Source organism: Gallinula chloropus, assembly GCF_964237585.1.
Source record: "Gallinula chloropus genome assembly, chromosome: 14".
NCBI lineage: Eukaryota > Metazoa > Chordata > Aves > Gruiformes > Rallidae > Gallinula > Gallinula chloropus.
In genome coordinates, this window is record NC_140099.1 from 9,531,641 (window position 1) to 9,554,014 (window position 22,374).

A 22,374-nucleotide genomic window follows, 5' to 3' on the forward strand; every position below is an offset into this window, starting at 1 on the left:
GCAGCTAAAGACACCTTGAACCATTGCATTTTGAAAGAGACCAGCCTGAGTTAGGTTTCCCAGTAAGGAAACCAAGCTGGGATACCCAGGAGAGTCACATGCCCTCACCAACAGCACAGTCCAGCAGGTGTGAACACATTGCCAGAGCTGGTGCTGGTAACTGGGTCCAGCAACATTCTCAGACACAGCAAGTGATGAACCAGGTCCAGGGTCTATCCATGGACTCCAGTCAGGAGCATAAGGAGACAGTGCCACAGACAGGGCTGAACCGCAGGTCCAAAGGGCCCATCCAACAAATAGACTACCTAGAGTTCAGGTCTGAAGTCCATCCAGCAGGCAGAGGTGGAGACTAGCACTTTTCCAGCGTGGCTCAGATCAGGACTAATAACCCTGGGCTGACCTGCGAGAGGCTTGTTGACTGGGTGGATGAGGGCCTCAGTGAGGCTCCCCAGGGAGTTCAGGATCTATTAATGCCCTCAGACATCTAACAACTTTGTGTCTTTCATGAGCCTTTTCCCCTTTGCCACTGCTGCTTTTGACTGTTGAAAATCTTGGCCTCTCCTTGAAATATGACAGAGAAGAAGCTGAAATGAAAAGTTAAAAATAGTCTTCTTTCAGGTGACACATAATATCTTTTCATTGTCCCCATGATGCAGGCATGAAGGATACTTTTCTGGGCAGAGTTCCTTGAGGAATATTTATAGAAAAGTCAGAACAGATCCTTTACCTCTTGTCCAGGTCTCTATAAAGTATGGCCAAAGACACTGAATGCCTTTTTAATATTTAGGTAGGTAAACAGAACAATTTATGGAAGCAGCATCACAAGCAACTGAGACTTTTATCCTGAAATTAGTATCACAAAGACTTATTATATTCTATAGAAGGAAAAATCTATCTTATATGGATGTAAAAAAATAGCAAAACTAACTGAGACACCAGTACGAATGTGCTCCTGTTGATCACAGTCCCTAATGTTCTTACAACAGACAGCAGAAGAATTAGGTGGGGACACTTGTAGACTTTGCTGTAGCATAACATTTACAAATCAATCAATAAACCATATAGCCCTTAATTGCTGTTTATTAAAAAAAAAAAAAAGAGAGCATTACTGAAAGCATTAGTGAGTAATTTACAGGCACAACATTTGCCAAATAAACTATGCACAGAACAAGAAAGCTGCAATACAGTACAAGTGGTAAATTACCTTTTATTTTACAAAAATTAGCTGCCTTGAAAATAAATCAAATTAACATTCCCTGGTCTTTAATATTTTTTTTCCAAACTTTTATTTTGAGGAATGAAAAAATCCTTAGCAAGAGATACATTATATTTCTTCATTATCACTCAGCACAAGCTACAGCAAATGTACCCACAAATATTGAGGCCAATCCCAGACATTCAATCTATTTCACATATTGCTATGACAAGTTGTTGCTTGGCTTTCAAGGGCCTAGATGGCAGTGTAGTTCTTAGTGTAATTTGTCAATTTGATCTTCTCTGGGAAGATGATATTAACCGAGAGGTTTTCCCCATTGTTAGATTTCAGAAAGAAGTTCTTTTTCTTGCGTAGGAGATGACTGTATTTGGCATTAGCAAGCCACATTTCACATTTTGAAAAAAATACAATTCCAGTTGTACCCAGGACAACAAGACATGTAAGCAAGCCCAGGACAACAAAACATATCACCTGGCTTCTACTGAGCAAGGGATCTGCACTTTGGATTGTTTCTTTCATTGTTATTTTCAGGATTTCTTGTTGATGATGCACCGATCGGTGATGAGGTTTTGGGGGTGGCTTGTAATTCTGCATATGCTTTGTCTCCATATTCACTCCAGAGAGGCTTCTGTTTTTGCTGGGTTGTTTGCAGGTCACACCAACAAATTCTGGTTTACAGATGCATTTGAATCCTCCCTGGGGATGTTCCTTGCATGTCCCTCCATTCTCACATGGATCGCTTGCACAGAATGTGACACGGCTGCTGCAGAGCTTCCCCGTATAGCCATGGGGACAGAAACAGCTGAAATCCACACCAATGTCCGTACATGTTCCTCCATTTTCACAGGGGTTGGTTTCACAGTCATCTCTATCTATTTCACAGAAGTTGCCAGCAAAACCAGAAGGGCACAGACAAGAAGCATGTGGTGCAAAACCATTGTCGTCAATGCATGTTCCTCCATTCTGACAGGGAGAGCTAGAACAGAGAACAAACACAGAGACAGAACTGAATTAAAGTTGAATGAAAGAAGCTATTAGGAAACATTTTATACAATAAAAGGAGCTGGTTTTCTTTACAAGAGCCAGTTCACAAGCTTTGTCAATACAGATTATTATATCTTCTGCTGACCCTTCGGGCAGGATTAGTACACTAGTATATAAACTCAGCTTGAAGAGCTGTGAAGGGATTTTAAATTATTTCAAACATTTATTCAAAGTAAGCTTCCCAATGTTTTCATATGCTTGGAGCTATTTAGCTGAGCAACTATTCAGACAAGACTTAACAAAGACATGAGCAGCATATCTTTCTTTTCTAACTGATAACTCGTAAAATAAACTATGTATTGTATTGGCAAAGCACAATATTCTGCCATAGCAGATATATTGTTTTTATTCTCCTCTCTAGCGTTCTATAGCACAAAGAAATTTAGAGGAGAAACATACTTTTCTGCAAACTGCTGTTCAACAAAAGATTTTTTTGATAAACATCATAATAATTTAAAAAGTGTGATAGTTTCAGGGTTAGCAAAGGTAGCTATATTATAGGGACAGGACCACAGAAAACCAAGTACTTCTGCAAACCCTTTAAGAACTTAATTATTAATAGCCTGATACTATGTTTTAAGTGATGTAAATTCACTAAGACACCTTTTTCTACCTATGCAATGTAACTGTGCCTTACTGTGTGTAATGTCAAAAGGAAGGCCCATTCACTGACAGAAAGGCACAACTGTGCAAGTTGAGTGGAGCTATGCAATGTGGACTTGGTCCTGAGATTAGCCATACTGGTGGAAAAGAGCCCCTGGGACACAGGTTTACAAATAAATCTCAAGACTCCCTTTCATGGGAGTTCATCGTAGATGAACAATGCTTTTAAAACTAGCCTTCTGAACGGTTTTCCTAATATTTAGAAATCTCTGAAGACATACAACGTAGTATCAAGACATAGTTGAAAAGTCCAAGCTGTTACTTAAGTGTTCAATTTCCTGGGGAAAGTCCCAGTGGTAACGAAGATCACAGCTTCATCAGCATTGACATTTCACATATGCAATGGTCAGTAGCAACTGGCCACTACAGACTTCCATGTGGGACACAGAGATTTAAGAGAAAGAGATACAAGCTCTGGACTACAAATGGTCCTTGACCACAGGTCAAGATAAGGTTGAGCTTCTCAAAAGCCCAGACATTGCTTTTGGGAGTAGCTATGACAGACTACACCAAGCACCTCTGGCTTTACTGGTAACTGAAGCACTCGGTGCACACCCATTAGGAAGCCTGAATCACCTGCCTGTTTTTTTCTGCTTCCACATAAATTGCTCTATCCTCTTATATTGCACTTCACTGTAGATGCTGGCTGGAAAAAAGGCTACTGAAAGAACAAATTCAAAGTCTGGAAGCAGTATTAGGAAAGTGAAAGGTGTTGACCCTGGAGTTTGGCATAGAGTCATTGGTGCAACTTGAGGTGATCATGCCAACAACAAGCTTTGTGGCAATCAATAGCTGCTGTGTCTGCTTGAAGCAAAACACAGAAGCTGTAGTTGCACAGTCCTTGAGTAAACAAGTGGTTATAGCCTGTCACGGAGGCTCTAGCACCCTCTCTTACCTTTACAGGTCTCATTGAAAATCTGACAAACTGCTTTGGATGTGGCAGTGTTTGAACCCTCATGGATGTTTCAGTTACAGTACTTTCCATTGAAATAGAAAGAAACTGCTGCAGAATGGAAGTGTAAATTTTTTTGAACCTTTCAGAAGTGTAAAACATTTAAATAAAGAACATTTAAGGGAAAATATACAGAATTTTGAAAATGTATCTTTATTAATAACACTGAATTGCATTTGCCTAATTTTAATGTTTAAATGAATAAGGCATTAATATTAATCTCCTTGAATAGATTTAGTTACTTTGCATTTTTGGAGTTTAATCCATGTTCAGGAAGGTTTGGTACATGAAGGACTGGTTGTGAAATGTGGACATACAACTTTGCTTTCTAAATGCTTTCACTTTAGAAAATACCACTTACTGCTCTGCTTCAGAGCAGAACTTTAAAACACTACAGAGAGGTCACTACTGCAGATACCTTTGCCTGATTTTGTAGGCAGACTAGAACAATCATTTTGATATGTGAATTGTCTCAGTTCCGTTTGTGTATATTAACTAAGGAGCTGGTGGCAATACTTAGTGATATCAACATTGTTGAGATTACTGCTCAGGAAGAGAGGAAGTGAGATGTGAACAAGATGACATCATATGATGTCTTTTCCCAGGATGTGAGGTGTACTGTGAAATATGAGCAGACACAGAGTGCTTATGCTGACATCATTTGTCCTCTTGAACTAAAAGAAGATTTAGTCATCATCTGCTACTAATTTTCCTGAAAAAGACAGCTTCCTAGAGAAAAGGAGTTGCTGTTTCAATATGAAAAACTGCTCACAAAAAAAAAAAAAAAGGACTTTTTAGCAGTTTAAAACCATGAGAATTTTAATAAAGTACATGGAATGAGCCTGTGTTACTTTACTGATACTGTACCTCACCTGTTCTTTGGGATAGTTAATATACATCCACATTGAATTACCAAAATACTTGCTCTACAGATGAAAAGTGGAGAAAGCAACAGACAGAATCTTGTGGCTATCCCCCAGTTAAAAGCACTGGCAAAAAAATGCCACTGCCAAAGTTGTAAGAATGGCTATTCTTGCCAGATAGTGAGAGGTGTTAAGTCTTCAGGAAGATTTAGTCCTAAAGTAGATATGAATATTCGTAATTATCTGTTGCTGAGGAAAAAGAGAATTAGAGGGTACTAATATGGAGCTAGAGTAAAAGAAAGCAATATCCTAAAAGAAAACTGAATTTCAGGTGTTAGTTTTACCAAACTTGTACCCACCCGAAAAGCATTCTTTATGCTTATGGGATCAGATACTTGATGAGCTAGAGGACAAGGACTTTCTAGATTTCAACAAAAACACCCATCCACTTTTGTTTTCTATAAAACCCAACCTTGAAATGTCATCCTATTTTCAAGAAATTCTACCAGTGATACTGCTGGAAGTTTTTCCAGTCCATGTCTGTTGCCTCTTGCCCTTTCATTGGGCATGTCTAAAAAGACTGCAGCTTTGTCTTCTTTGCGTCTCCCCAACAGGTATTTATGTACATAGGTAACTTCCACTTAGCAAAGAATTCTGAATAGTCAATAAGAATGTGAAGTTTACATTCATATCAGAAATCAATATTTACCCATTAATAATGCAGGGTCCTTTTTTGATATGGCAGTTCTTTCCTGTAAATCCCTGGGCACACAGACAAATATATCCCCCGTCACCGGTCTCTATGCATGTTGAGTTATTGGTGCAGGGCTTTGTAGAACATGGGTGAATATCTGTTTAACAAAAAGAAAAAACACCACAACAAAAAAACCCAGGGCTTAATTACTCTAATGAGAAATAATCAGTGAATAGTATATAATGCTTCAAATAAAATACAACTTTAGTAGTCCTTCATCCTGCATTTTATAAATTCTGATTTATTCCTCCCTCTGTTAAAATGGAGTTCAGATTGTTCAACTATTTCAAATACTTTCAACTTGTTTCTGTTTTCCTAGTTCCTACTAGTAGAATACATTTGAATTGTTCATGTCTATAAATAAGTAATATTATCAATAAAATCTTCGTAGGGGAGAAAGAACGAGATAGTCTAGCCATCCTTTCACAACCTTCGCTTCTCCATGAGCAGAATTCTGATGAAGCAATCAGGAACAGTGAATTCTCCCTGCTCCTTGACTGAGAGCCTATCATTATGTGCTTATGAACAAACATCTCATAATAACATAGATCAGCAAGTTACAAAAATTTCTTAAATTTCCATCTTTTGTCTGGGCTGCATCCAACCCTTATGTAACTGTACCAGAAGAGAGAGCTGTATGACATCTGGACCCAAAGTCACACATCTCATTTACTTTACAATTTCCCTGCTGAGCCACCTCCCACTCAAATGATTACTGAATTTTAAAAATAATTAAAAATAAATAAACAAACAAAGTGGATATTTTAGCCAACTAGCTGAGCAGCTGCAGACAAGTTCTGGCTGCAACCTATCTGATGACTTGCACACACATGTGCATACATACACTTTCTAAGAAGATGAAAAGGGGTTTAATGGCATTTATATTTTGATTACCACAATAACATGAAAAATGTCATGAGATACTGCAAAATTTTAACCATAGTACAGTTCCTGTACTATGTAGTGTATGTCAGAGGGCCACAGAGGGAAACCCTGTGCTGTGCAGCCTGGTTCCATATTCCCAATTGCAAGATTGCATTTCCAGAGGATGAGAAGATGCCATGGGATTCACTTAGGCAGACTGGTGTACTTCATTGCAAAGAGGTTAACTGGCTGTGATAATGCTAATAACAAATCATCGATTCTTTTTGAGCACCATGACTGTCCACACAACTGCAATAATGTCCATAAATGATACCACTGATCCTGACCTACGTGTTTACAGTGGATTGAGCCCAACCTATAATCTGCATGCCTATAAATTACTGGGAAAATCATTCTTGAGCTGAACTGAGGAGCAGCCTGCCCATAGTAAAGACAGTCAGATGGATTAGAAAATCACTTGTTGATCTAAAACTACTCCAGAAAGGAACAACCAAGCCAAGGAAAATAGAAAAAAGAAATCACCACCAGTCTGAATCACCTTTTTTTTTTCCTTCCACACTTAGCAAGCAAATAATCTGCTAAGACTAGATATTAAAAATATTTCACGTGTACAGTAGTGGCCAAATGAACTTCAGATTCCTCCTGTTTTCCATTCACTGTTTTGCCATCCTTGTGAGTTGCCATTTGCTCACAATTGGTATTGGTGAAACAGTGGCTATACCAGAAATTCCCTGGCAAATATTACACTTTCTAAAGCAGCAAAAAGGAAGAATTTCAGGAGAGTACCAAAACTGCAGTACTCATGACCCTTCATCAGTCTCCCAAGAAGCAACAGAAATGCAGCTTTCTAACATGCTTTATCTCATTACACAGCTGAAGATAAAAATTGTCTCCGATAGCTAAAAAATGGCATTTAATCCATATGCATGTGAAAAAATATAACAACTGTGGCCTGCTTTCATCAGACAAATGAAGAAGAGAGAAGCAGGGAGCCTCATACTTCATCATAAGAAATTGATGGATATGTATTTCCATATTTAAAAGTCAGTTAGTTATGTTGCCAGTGATCCCAAAAGCAGGACCCTGCCTAATCACGTTTCATTTAGTGGTACCTGTCAATAGGTTATAGCAGTCAATAATGACTTTATACAGCCAGGAAACTTTTTGGTAGAAGACGATGAGATCAGTGGCTGAGCAATTAACCCATTTGAAGTTTCACTGTTTTACTGGGTCAAGATAACAACTTGTAGCAAATTTCCAGCAACAAGAAAAGGAGGGTCCTTGTGGCAAAGCAATGCATTTAAAGTAGGTAAATCCACTGAGATGAAAGACTTTCAACATAACAGGTTCCTGCAGATGAAAAGATGGCTATTTCTTTTTGGCTGAATATTCTTGGCAGCTTGTTACAGAGATCTAGATTACAAGTCACAAAGAAAGCTCTGAGAAGACTCTGAGTGTGTGGAGAAATAATATTTTCTGAGCTTAAGCAAGGGATACCTGTTTTTTTTAATTATAAAACTAGCTTAATTAATACGTATTAAAATAATCTTTTACCATAGATGTGTACAGTTTCCAGAGCACTGTTTTGCATTTAAAGTACTATTCACAAGAGAGAAAGGTTTCAAGGCTCAGAACTGCAAATTTATTTAAGCACCTAGAAATTCAGCTTGGAAGTTCATGTGGCTTTTAAAAGTATGCCCAATTTGAAAAAAAAACCCAAAACAAACCAACAAACCCAAAACACAAACCTTACAGGAATCTTTGGATGTGAAGATGGTACATTTAAAAATCTGGTCCTTTGGAGTCATTGGCAAGAAATAGAACTGATCCTACTAATGTGGTGGGGGGAAGGGGTGGTCATTCTGTCTAGTTTTAGAAACCTATGATTGTAGATGACAGACCCATTCCTCCTCAATAATTGTAATGACAATCTAGGTCACTGTCTTAGGTACAAACACATCTGTCAGAGGTGTCCAGAAGAAATCTCTGAGTGCTTGTATCCATATCTGCACCATAGCTATGGGAGCTCCCACAAACATACCAGGACTATCATTAGACTAAGAAGTCTGTCTAAGCTTATGTGTGCAGCGAGTAAGTATAGGCAGCAAAGCCTGATGAGAAGCTAAATGAGAACTTGAGTACCTTGTGCCAAGCAAGCTCCATGCTACTGCAATAATGTGAACTACCTACCTGAAATCTTCTGAGTCTTTTAGTCAGCTTGAAAATTTTATCTAGTTCAAACTGTGTCATCATTAATAACTGTTTTGGGTCTGCATGGGCAGAATGCAGGCATGCTTTGTAAATTATAAACTGTATAACCATGAAAGCCTGAAAGACATAAAAGGAGAATGAGGCCCTGGACACTTGTCCTTCTCCAGCTGCAGCTACACAGGCTGAATAGGCACATGCTCCTGCAGATTCGGACCCCTCAGATCTCTGGTGGAACATGTGGCTGTGTCAGCCAAAATAAACCAGCTCAGCAAAGACCAGTTCTTTGGCTATGCTAAGCTGGCTCATTCTGAGTAGCAGGGGGTGAGAGTGCACACACGAACTGTGCTTATCCCTCAGATCTGAGAGGGAAGTGGCAGTCTGTTCAGGCAGACCTTTTTCACACTAGGGCTACAGAAACTGTTGGTCTTAAAGGTCTTTCCCAACCATATAACTGTGAATCTGTGACACTTCATTGAATCATCGCTGCACTAAGAAAAGCAGTAACAAGCACGGTGTTTTTAAGATATATTATGTATTATGCTCACACCTTTCTGAACAGAAAGTAGTATATGTATATAGTGTCACGAAAATATTTCAAATGTTTTAATATATACAAGATAACTTGTATTTTTATAGAAAAGTCTTATATGGCAACAAGGGAGCAGTTATTTGTTGACTTTGTCCCTGATGATCAATGTTTAAAACAGAATGATGAAGTTATGCTTTGCTCATACACATGCCCAGTTACAAAAGACTTGCATGCTTTTGCCTGAATTATTATAACAGTCCCAGGTTTATGTGCTGCTACCCAGTATCCCTTTATTATCTGTCCCTATCAGTCAATCTTTTAAAATTAGTTATGCAGAAGGACTTTTTCCTGTCTCTAGCGCCAGGTGGGGCTGTTCCACCTCACTTGCTCACGGATAGGAAAGGATGTGCAAACCTATGTCACAGAGGCTGCCAACCCAGCCCTCCTCACAGATGCACTGCCAAGGCTTGGCACAGCTGCCGTGCAAACACCCAGGGAAAGGAACACACTGATTACAAAGAGCACCCTGCCAACCAGGCTGACACCTGAAAGAGATAAAAGACAAGACAGAGGCATAGTTTATTTTTAATAAACATAATTACACGGATGTTCCCCTTTTCGAGGCACAAGAAATAAACTTTCGGATACAAAATTGTACTATGCAGCACGTTTGAACAAAAAGATACCATTGATGCTTCTGGGATACTAGAACCAGTTTATGTGAAGAAAAGCATTTCATTCAGTAAGGAAAAAACCTGTTAACCAATGTACAAACTATTTTACTGGAAAAAGTAGGGTAAAAAGGCATCTAGACGTCTATGCTCATGATTCTAGCTACTGTATCCCAATAGAGTGTTTTTGCATTACAGTTCCATATTTTCTGAGGGAAAATCTTTTCAGCTTCTATTTCACCAGGACTATGAATTATTGAAGCCATCCATTCCTGTGCTGATAGCCTTATCTGACAGCTCTTCTTACCTGCATTCACTGGGAAATTCACAAAATCCATTCTCTGGGTGGCAGCCAGCTTTACAGTTCACGCCTGAAAGAAAAGATTTATAATATCAAACCAGAAAAATCTTCAATGAGGAAAAAGAAATAACATGTCACATACCCATTACAGGTGTTTTAAAAGAATCCAGATGGCATGATGTTCTGGGGTTTTTTTTTTCTTCAAACACATGTTTTTGCAACATAAATTTTTTTAAATTAACTTTATCTGGAGCATGTTGCACAGAGTTCATATAGGCTAAGAGAAATGCCAAAGAATTAACCACAGGATAATACAAAGTCACTTTAGCGTATGCAAAGTGTCTCTCGTATCACTACACACTACTTTAAAAAGGAAATTTCAGAAGGGATCCATGTCTGTCATTTCACAGCATGCCACTCCGTCTGCGTTGCTTTAGGACTCCTTGAAACACCAAAACACCTTTTGTCAGAAAAAACCCAACTTACAGTGTAAGTGTTGAATCCATTCCAACCCTACGTCGGCTGAAGGAAAAGCAACCCCCATTTTCATTAAATCATGCATGAATAATCTAAGTTGAGGAGAAGAGGTCTCAGTCACAGTTTTGGTTGGTTGGTTGGTTGTTTGGAGTATTCGCATCAAGCGCACCAAGCAATGCTCCCCCGAAATGCCACCGTTACCCGCTGCCATCCCACGCAACCGCCACCAGACACACGCCCCGTCGGACGCAAAGGAGAAGCCTCCTGACCGCCACCGGCACCTTCGGCCGGAGCCAGCGCTGGGGGAGGCTTTTCCCTCGGGGGGCTGCGGGAGGGCTGCCGCTCCGCTTTCCTCCCGGCCCCGTCAAACTCCGAAAACTTTCCCAACTCGCCTCCCCTCGCTGCGCCGGTCCCCGCGGCAGACGCCGGGGGGTTCACTACTCGCCACCCTCCCGCCGCCCAGCTCCAGCGCTCCCCGCGGCCGGCGTTACCTGGGGCTGCGGGGAGGACGAGGGGCAGCAGGCAGCAGCAGCCGATCAGCCCGGCGGCGCGCAACCCCATGGCCGGGGCCGCTCCGCGCAGCCCCGCGGGGTGCTCGGCGGAGGGCGCGCAGCTTCCTCACCGGGCGGCGGCGGCCGGGAAGGCGGCACCCCCCGCCCGCAGCGCCGTCAGGCTCCGGAGCGACGGGGCGGGAGGAGGGAGGGACGGGAGAGAGGGGAGGGCTGCCCGCCTCCCACCGGCCCTCCTGCCCTGCACTCGCGGGCTGGGGACCTGCTCGCGGGGCGATGTAGCCGCTGCCTAATTCTGCCGCTCCGAGTCCGCTCTCCTGCGCGGGGACGGAGGGAGAAGCCGAGCACCTTGCGCACCCCGGTTTGCGCGGTCGCGGGCAAGGGGAGGAAATCTGGAAGGGCGCGGGAGAAGGATAGTCTAGTGGGGATGTGTTAAGCACGCCTCTTATCTCGTTAAATTTACATCGTGCCAACTTGAGGCTTTTCTTCAGAAATCTGCAGATTTCTCTCCTTAGGCATTCATGTCAGACCTCCAACTTTCTCAGGGAAAACCCGAGCAAAAGCAAGGGAGGTAAAACATTCTATGTTTCTGACGCTAAAGAGTTAAAAAAAAAATCCCAAACCAAGCAAAACTGCCTCAAACTCTACCTTTAGTAGTCTTTAATAAACAAATCAAGAGGAAACATTACTTCCACCAAAAGGCAATTGAAATACAGCATTTTTTTATGTGACTGTTACTTCCTCTTTTCTAACTTTTTATTCTTTCTTTGAGTTATCCCTTATGGAAATAGACCGGCTATTTCGTATTCACATTCTTTCTTGTTCCTTGTTTTCCTCTGTCTGAGTTTTAGGATTCCTAAGGGACCCGTTTTCTTCTGCTTGCTGATGTAGAGCTTGCTTCCCCCAGACTTCATTTACCGATTACTCGGCATTTATGGGACTAGACATCCCTATAATATGGCAAGAACACTATACAATCATCTGCTTTCTCTCTAGAATTACAATGGGCTAATTCAAGATTACCTGCCTGAAAATAAGCAGGCGTTAGCTTCAGATAGCCCATTTACTGGTACTTGGAGACAATGGTGTCACTTAGGTTGAAAAAGTTTGCTTCTACTAATGCTGACTTTCAGTTTTAACCAAGAATGGAGGAAGTGAAGGACAGAGAAAAGAAGAGCAGAGGATGCTTAATAGACGACACTTAGGCGTAAGGTGTGAGAGGTCGGCATTGCTTCTTCAAAGTTCTCCAAAAGTTTTGGTATCCAAGATAAACTGTGCGTATCTGACTCCATAGCGCAGATTGCCTTCATGCCTTTTCTGCCTGCCTTGCTTCCCCTTTACTACTGAAACATTACCTGCTGTTAAGGAAAGGTTACTTGGCATCACAGCCTTCGCTGTGGCTCGCCAAACCAAGCCTTGCTGGGGTATGGTGAATGACACTCTAGAGAAGTGAAAATGTGGACCGGTAATGGCTGTTTAATCCCTTCCTCTGCTCTTCTGAGAACCTGTGATTTTCTAGCAACTCCTTGTTTGTCTGTTCACTTCGCTTTTATTCTGACTTTCTTAGTTACTTGTTTACAACCAGGCTGTTGTAGGTCCAGGGCTGCTTATTCCCCCTTTAGGTCCTAAATTCTCTGCTGGCTGACGTACAACCCTTCTTATGTTAAACCTTTGTTTGCTTTTTTTTTTTTTTTTTGGACCAGAAAATATCTTGCCTAGTTACAAAGCCTAAAAATATCCGATGCTTTCAAATATTCCTATAGTAGCCTGACCAACTGGCCAAAGGAAGGCTTTAATCTCTCTGCCTTCTAACCCGGACAGCTGGCAGAAATTCCTCCTTGTATTCTTTTTTCTTCAGACCTTAAAAGTAGAGAGTTTGTACAATTCAGATTTTACCTGTACACTCATCACTATCAAATTATCTCATCTAATTTGCATTGTAAATATATACTCTGACTTTTGATGACACACGTCTTCTATTTTCTGAATTAACTACTGAATGTCAGTTGTATTGTCCAAAACTGATAACTTATGAAAAAATCATTAGGAAAATCTTCTTCTCAAAATCCTTTCCATGATAAGTGATAATCAGCAGTGCAAAATTCAATTTTTGTACTCTCTTTTTCTTGCTTGTTTTTAAGGCTTTTTTCTTTTATTTTTTCCTTTTTTGCATATATACACTGCTAGGCAAAAATAATCTATTTTTTTTAGAGGAACTCTACTTTTTAATCTTCTGTGTCAGGGCTGCCTCTCGGATTGCTGAAATTAGGACAAATGTCCATTTTTCCATCTTTTCTACTTCCTTCTTAGCCACCTAAACAAAACCTGCTAATTTTATTTCTGAGATGTCAGAATCCTTTTTGTTTGAGTGGAGTCTATCCAACATAACCAGAATCTGTTGGAACAAAATTTGCCAGGGTACTAATCCAAAATAATTTCAAAACAGAAACCCCAGTGTTCTGTAAATCCAGACTAATTCTCTTATGTCCTCTTCTTCAACCTGAGCAAACCAAACTGCAAATCATTTTACTTAGCTTGCTTGCTGCCAAAACCACTCTGATCCAAATCTCCATAGTCTTCACAACAGTCCTTGAAAATTACAGTAACTGTGTTCTGGCAGATCTTAGTGATTTCTACTTAAAAGAGCTTTGTTTTGAGGTCTTCGCATTAGAAATGGGAGAGTAAAGAACCTCATGTAATCATTGACTATGTATGGAGATTATTCAAGGTGTTACATTCAAGGTGTTATATTCAAGGTCCGACTGCTTCACTTGAACATATCAGAGCCCTGAGTACAGACTGAGTAGTGTTGGTTTAGTGAGCTCCTAACAGTCCATCACTCATTCTTGAGACCTTGGGAGATTTACTTTGGAACTTGTTACAGGAGTCAGGGGCATCACACTCATTGCAACCACTGAATGCAGAGACAAGTCTTATTGGATCCTTTTCCAGAAACTGAGATATTGTTATTTCATGTTTTCCAAGAAAATGGTACACAAAAATCCTGTATTCTTAGACAGGAATAATGAACGTGTTCAGGGACTGAGCTACGGGAAAAAGCACTCTGAGATTGAGAACTTAACCTTGATAAGAACTTCCTTTTGTACATTGAATATAGAAACAGAACATTTCAACCTCCTGGTCAGCAGCATGCAAGTAACTTTGCAAAGTCTGGAAATCCAGAGGCAGTGAAGGAGTCCTGAAGTTTGGTCCTGGACAGGAGCACTCATACTCCCAAGTGCCTTTTTACCTACTAATACCTTTCAATTCAATCAGATTTTTACTTCATTATTGCAAGAATCTGGAGATGGAGAATCTTTACCAGTGACAAGAAACATAAAGGAAATCATCAGTGTAACAGCTTCTAAATGTCCCTGCAAACTCCTGGTAACTAAAATCTGAGAGTAACTGTAGAATCACATAGAAATAATAATCCAAGACCCCACATGAGAAGGAGAGATAACTGATTAATTTGGGCAATCCTTATGCATATCAAAGAGATAAAGAAAAGAATATCAATTAAAGAGGAGTCTCATATCACTGGCCAAACAGCAATACTTTGCAAATGAGAGTATCAGAAACTTTAATGTTACTGGTGGAGAAGTTTATCCTTTATCCCTTGAAGGGATTGTATCATTAATGGATATACATAGGCACAAAGTTTTAGGATATGATAACTGATTTTAGGAGTTTCTATCCCATACTGTACTCTGTGAGTACCATTGTCCACTATAGAAATGCCAATCTGACATCACTAATGCATCTGGAGCCTGAAGGAACTATTTATAGTTCCTTCTATAAGGACTATTTATGTTAGGCTGTCCCATCCTCATATGTGGCTGGTTGAGTCAGACTAAGGCAGCCTACGAGCTTGTTGGGGTTGAGCAGAGCATCCTTTCTCTCCTTTTCTCCTAAGTTCGTTGCTGTGTCCCAGCTGCACAGATGCACACATGCCACCTTTACCTCCAGTGACCTGATTCAGTACACTGTGCTGGCAGATGATTGACAGGAAAAACATGGAATTAATTCTGCTGTTATCACACCCACTTCAAGAACATGTTCCTGCCCTCACAAAAGGTGACAGGTGAATGTCAGTGGGGAGAGAGATGTAGTGTCCAGTACCTTTGGTATCAGGGCATATAAACAAGAAAGATTTTCTGCACAGATTTCACTACACACAGAATTATCAGCTATCAACAGCTAGCTAGAGATTGCCAAAATATTTTTTTAAATCACAGTAGTTTTTTTTTTTTCCTGTTGGAACAGTAGCCAGAGTGTGCAGAGCTAAAAATTACAACAATAATTTACAGGAGTTAAAGCCAGACACATTCCCTTGCCTAACACTGAAAATCCTCATAACCTCCCTCAAACTATTGACAAAGCCCTAGTTCTGTGCTATCTATCACCCAATTACTATAGCACAGAGAATTCTGCCATCTGTTTTAGAAAATACAATATATAAAATCTTGGCCACTCTGAAGACTGAGGCAAAACTTTCATCACTAGGGCAGCTTTACATTGACTGTAACAATCTTGATCAAAAAAATGAATGCAATTTCCCCCTTTGTCAATGCTAGAAAAGTCAGAGCTTTTGCCATCCCTGAGATCACAGTCTAGCAGTTCTTTGGTATTGTAAAGAAAAAGCCCTAAATGTAGAAAACTGAAATATTCAGTAAGGCTCTACATTCAAAGTTATTCCATTGATAGTTGCATGCACCTAGCAATTAAAATACAGTATTGAGAAACTGCTATATGAAAAGCAAATCAAGACAACCTCATTCTTCCAGTAGATTTTTTCCATCCTGCTATTCGCAGCACAAAAGATGAGAAACTCAAGGAGACATACATGTAGCACAGGCATAAAGTAAAATCAGATATATTCAGGAAATAAGATTCCGTTGCTAATGCAAACATAAATGAGATATTCTATGAAGCTGTTACAAAAAGAATACATATGTATTTAAAGAAATCTAAGCAAAGATTTTTTTTTCCAAAGAGCTGGGAGGGTATCACCATCATTTTATATAGTACTGGGCTGTCTGTCCTTGAAATACAGAATAATGTAGACAGGTTCATTGAAAGGCAGTGTGAGAATTGTGGAAGGAGGTTTTTTTAGTCTAAAAAGAGAGAAATGCTAAAAGATAAATCCATCATAATGTGTGAAAACAGGAAAGACAGAAGTGCAAAAATTTGTAGTGGGTAGAAGTAATGGCCAGAACTTTAGTTGGAGGAAAGAGTAAGTTAACCTGGATATGTAGATATTTTCTTTAACACTGAAGCTGATCAGATCATATGACAGTTTATCATGAGAGCAGAGGCAAAACAGATGCCTTTAAGGAGATGTTAAATACATTTATGGGATGACTAATAGAAAACTGTCATTACTTGAAGCAGGTATTTGGATTAGATTATCCAAGATGTCCTATTCAAAGCCACCACTCATGCATTATCTTTCAGAGAGGAAAACATTTCTTCGCAAACATGTTAAAAAAGCCTGAATCCAAGGAATTTTTAAAAGGCGCTTGACAGTCTGACACATGTTAACAGCAGCCAGGAAGTTTGTATCATAATATGTCCAACATATCCAGCACACTTCACCTTCTTGGAGAGAAAGATAATGTTCAGGTTGTAAGTTACAATGTTTTATTTTCCTGCAATGTGAAAGATGTGGTGCAGTGAATATGCACCTATTCTTAATAGTTAGCTAGCAAACAGAACATTTTTGTCACCTTGTTAGTGATATTCCAATTTAAAAAAATATTTTAAAGTCCTTTCCTGAGGCTAGTAAAGTAATTTTACTTCCTATATAAAATATAACTAGATCTGAGATTTCATTTCAGGGCAGGGGCTGCCTGTGTATATACAGGAGAGAAAGTAAGGGAAGGAGAAATAGTCTCTCTATTAAGGCAACTACATTTTTATCATTTTCTGGATGAAGAGAATAAATTATTCTGTCTTCTGGCTGAAAGGTATATTCATAAAGAAAAATGGACAGTTTGCAGTGAGACAGACTATATCAAAATGAACAGCTTAATTTTAATCACATGGAGTTTGAAACAATGGTGAGTCATTAAAGATTAAACGTCTGAGAGAAGGGAAATTGTACATCAAACCACTGTTCAAGCATTTTGGAAAATTGTCTACATATGGATAATCCATAAAGAGTAAGCATTGTCATATATTTCCAAGTGTGTTTAGAGTATACTTACATATGACCATTATAGTATATGATATCTATATATAGTGAACAGGGAAACAAACTGATACAGGGCAATTATATAACAGAAATAAATACATGAAGAAACCTTATTTATAAATACAGTTTATCAGTACAAAAAAAAAATACTCTGACAACTTAAAAAACTTTATACTTTGAAATCTCTAGCATCTTCTGATACTAACAGTTTCAACCTAAATGCAGATCCTTAGTGAGGCCCAGTGTTTTTAATGCTTTGAACTGGCCATGATGGAGGTTTTAGGTGCTTGCAGTAGCCGAGGGAGAAGTTGGTGTTTAGCAAAAAGCAAATGAAAAACAATCCACATGCCTTTTAAGACTCATTACTGTTGTCAGAATTCTAGTAGCTATTCAATCTTTGATTTAGTCTAAATCTCAGCTGGATTTTTTTGCTAACTACGGAAGCAAGCTGTTATTTTCACTCAGTGCTTTCTCTGGTTTTGTGCCATTTTAAAGGAAAGATACTGCAGTTACTTCCGTTGTATACAACTCCTAACAGTTCCGTTGTTATTTATACACACCACATATGGGTATTTATTGTCTGCTGTTTCCCTTCGCATGCAAAGTTTCCGGTGTTTTTAATTTGTCTTCTGACAAAGAAACCAGAACTTTCCTCTATTCACTTCGGGATGTGTGGGGTTTTTTTTATTTTATTTTTTTTGATTGTGAGTTTTTTGTTTGGGTGTTGTTTTTGTTTGGGGTTTTTTTTGGGTGTGGTAGGTGATATAGAGGTTTATTGCTGAAATTCCTTTCCTTTTATATACCTCTAGCAATGCTAGAAATGAGGTTAGCTTACCTATGTCATAGTTCCAGCTTACCATTTCTTTCTTGTTTCCCCACACCCCTCATTATAAACGTCACTATGCTGTACAATTCTTTCCTTTTCCATACTGTTTCTAATTAGTTTCTCTGCTACTATTGTTTTAATGTACCATCTTATCATTATGGTTTTCATCGCTCTTTTTAATGATAATGTTAAACTATAAAATGAAACCTAAACTAAGCTCTCTTGCCTTATGATGTTTACCTTCCATTTTGTCTAGGTCTATTTAATCTTTATTTTGTTACAGTATATTATATAACCATCAGTTGAAAAATATCAGTTTTGTTGAAATTTCTGCTGTTCTCTATCAATGAATTTTTACCTCCTGGGTAAGGGACACACGGAGAAACGGCCTCAAGAGTATTGTTCCAATTGTAAATGTAAGAATAAGATTTTATAGCCGTTGGTGCCATAAAAATAATTATTTGAGATATAAAAAGAGCCCAAACCAGAAGAAATATCTGATAGAAATAATAAAGCTGAGCATGCCAGAAGCCATCCTGTATGCCATAGCCAGAAGCTTTTTTTCTCAGTCTAGCACTGAGGACAAGAAACGGAAAGATGGCAAAATATCAACCCTTTATACAGATGTAATACTGAAAAAGTAATTTTCACAAAGATATGTAGCTTATACTCTTTGGTTTAGTTTGTGTCTCAGCTCTGTGTTTCCCAGGAAATCTTTCTTTTTTCTAGCCTTATCTTGAAATGGAAGAATTTACCACTGAAGGACAAATGTTCAATATTGGCACCACAATAATATACTCAAAATTGTTAATGCTGGTAGATATGTGCAGTCAGGAAGCCTGAATTCCTACAAAATAAAAAGTACAACTCTCTTGCCTTGTAATTCCTCTGTCAGTCCCAAGTTATTCTTTAACTTTGGAATGACGATTTTCATTGAAATATTTCCAATGAAACAAATGAACTACTCCAGTAACCTGATGCAATACCTAATGCATATTAATGTAGAATGCTCAGTGATAGGAATGGTTTTATACAGCAAGTTTTGAGGTTAAAATTGGAAATTAATTAAGCAGGTATGTCATTACTGTTGTGCCTGAAAAACCTCCATTCCTTAGTGGTGGAGATGATGGAGGTGGCTAAGACAAGACTGAATTAGCCTTGATTTGGTTTTCCCCTGGATCAGATATAACTGATAAGATTTTTGCATATCAAATAAAGACAAATAACATGCAGGAATGAGTTTTTTCACTCACTGTAGAATATGCTGAGATCCTGCTTTTGTACTAGTCCGTTGTTGGCTCCATTTCACAGAGAGAAAAGCTGAGGCACAGGGGAGGAAATTAGCTAGTTCAAACTCCCCCAGCACACTTGGCAAAGTCAGGTATGCATGGTCAGCTCTCCTGCATCCCTCTTTCTTCATCTCACTCAATTTTCAGTTTCCCAAACTAATATGGTGTGGATCTTCTGCTGGAAAATCTGTGCACTTATGTTCCTGAATTTTTTTCCTGTTTGTCTTTTCCACTGCTAACATGAATTATACCAGCTATAAACTGATCACACTTCTAAGTGTTTTATAGATTAATTAAATATTTCATCTATATATTGTTTGCCAATGTTAAAAATGGTCACAAATGTGATATTTCTTTTCCTAGTGCAAAAATATTTAGGTATTTCATTCAAAAGTATGTTTTTCCCACTATTTCCTTCCCATCTTCAAACACAAATGCTTCATAAATCTTTTAAGTCACAATCTCTTGCATAATGCAGTAACACTGAATAAATTAGTTTCTGATTTAGAAATGTTCACGATTACTATCATCTAGATTTTGATCTATTCTCTCATTTTATTATATCTTAGTAAATTTAATTTTTTAGATAATAATATAAATGATGATTATAGTCCACAACAGGACTTTGGGAACTGGAAACAGAACAAAGAATCTATCATATATTGCCTGATCACTGGCTTGCATTTTGCTTACTATAGGTAAAAGCCTATAGTGACAAGGAGAATAAATAGCTATCCCTTTAACTGCAGCTTTGGAAAGCAATGGGAAACACTTCTGATATGAAAGATATGACAATGTTCTCAATTATGTTTGTCTAGATGCAGAAAAGTATCAAGTTTTTGCTGCTATGACCAATGTATTTTATTATTATTTAATCTGCTTGTGTCTTATTTATGTGGCTGTGTCTTACATGCACTGTGTCTTGACCTCCTTAGGTCAAGGGGTGCCTTTTTATACTGCTTTTCTAAAATACCTGTCTCTCTGATGGGCTGCTAGTGATTTTGACAATAATGTGATTTTTGTGTTGCATTAAACATCTCACATCTGCTCTCAGGACTATTATTTGACTGCACATGGCACTGTATATATATTTATGTAGAAAGATACACTCTTAGTCAGAAAGAATCTGAAAGAATACAAAAATGAAAGTAGAACACAGACTAGGTTACAATCACACCCACATAACATGATCACGCTGACCTAGAAAAGAGCACACTAAGCCAATGGCTCTGAACAATGAGGTTTTCTTATTGGTTCAATGTTTGTTTGTTTCTGTCACAGCAAGTATGAATGTATAAAACCTACATAATGTTATATTATTATATCACACAATCCCAAAACGGTCAGGGTTGGAAGGCACCTCTGGAGATCATCTAGTCCAACGCTCTGCTAAAGCAGGATCACCTAGAGCAGGTGGCATAGGATTGCATCCAGGTGGGTTTTGGATATCTCCAGAGGAGGAGATTCCACAATGTCTCTGAGAAGCCTGTCCCAGTGCTCTGACACCTTCAGACAGAACTCTGCATTTCAGTTTGTGCCTGTTTGCCTTGCCCTGTCACTGGGCACCAGTGAGAAGGGTCTGGCCCCGTGCTCTAGATATCCACCCTTTAGATGTTTATAAATGTTGATCACTACCATCTCAGTTGTCTCCAGGCTAAAGACCTCCAGGTCTCTCAGCCTTTCCTCATGTGAGACATCATATCTGTAGTTCTCTGTTGGACTCTTTCCAATAGTCTTTCTTGAACTGGGGAGTCCAGAACTGGACACAGTACTACAGATGTGGCCTCTCCAGGGCAGAGCAGAGAAGAGGGTTGACCTGCTGGCCACACTCTTCTTAATGCACCTCAGGATATCATTGGCCTTCTTGGCCAAGAGGGTACACTGCTGGCTGATGGAAGGCTTGTTGTCTACCAGGACTCCCAGGCCCTTCTCTGCAGTGCTGCTTCCCAACAGGTCAAGCCCTAACCTGTACTGGTGCCTGAGGTTATTCCTCCCCAGCTGCAGGACCTGATACTATCCTTGTTGGATTTCATTAGGTTCCTCTCTGCCCAACTCTGCAGCCTGTTCAGGTCTCTCCGGGTCTATCAGCCACTCCTCCCAGTTTTGTACCCTCAGCAAACTTGCTGAGAGCATACTCTGTCCCTTCATCCAGGTCACTCATGAATATGTTGAACAAGACTGGATGCAGTACTGACCCCTGTGGCCCATACTGGCTACTAGCCTCTAACTGGACGCTGTGCCTCTTATCTCACCACTCTGGGCTCTGACATTCAGCCTGTTCTTGATGCACCTCTCTGACCACTCGTTTGACCCATACCTTCAAAGCTTACCTATGAGGATGTTAGAGGAGATGGTGTCAAAAGCCTTGCTGATGTCAAGGTAGACAACATCCATGGCTCTCCCCTCATCTACCCAGCCAATCATGCTATCATTGAAGGCTATCAAATTGGTCAAGCATGATTTCCAATTGGTTAATCCATGTTGAACCAATATATTATTATATAATTGTTGAGTCTGAAAAGTCAAGCCCTCAATAGACAGGAAATGTAAGAATTAAGATGTGTGCGCAAACTAAATTTGGCTTTTTATGATTATGCTTTCTAATTCCATCTGTAATCTCATCATTACATACTGTATTCTTCATGGCACATTTGCCTGATTGAGTACTCACCTTCTAAATATCTTTTCAGTATTTTGTTTACCCATGTGACTCCTGCACTTTTCAAAGCCCATTCTAAAGACAGAGCTATTGAACTTTCTCTGAGACTTTTCATGCTTCATATTGACATCCAACAGCTACACAAATAGAAATGAACATATTTTCAGAACACCTCTGTAATATAAGGCAGTATTCATACATTCACTTTATATCTGGAGGACTGAAGAACAAAAGAAATTAAAATAATTTTTGCTTATTTTGAGTTACCAACAGAAAACTTTTTTCAGTGCATTTAGCACATTAGACATTCAAAGCACATCCCTTGAAGA

General features: G+C 39.3%; 1 protein-coding gene across 1 annotated transcript; it reads right to left on the reverse strand.

The window, feature by feature from the left end:
* Window positions 1–1,261: 1,261 nt before the first annotated feature.
* DLK1 (delta like non-canonical Notch ligand 1) lies at window positions 1,262–11,127 on the reverse strand (the record flags this gene model as incomplete). The annotated part of the gene is made up of 5 exons (XM_084270519.1): window positions 1,262–2,192; window positions 5,448–5,589; window positions 9,532–9,662; window positions 10,096–10,159; window positions 11,058–11,127. 5 exons carry the CDS (start codon window positions 11,125–11,127, stop codon window positions 1,451–1,453), a joined length of 1,149 nt encoding a protein of 382 aa, XP_084126645.1. The 3' UTR covers window positions 1,262–1,450.
* Window positions 11,128–22,374: the final 11,247 nt, after the last annotated feature.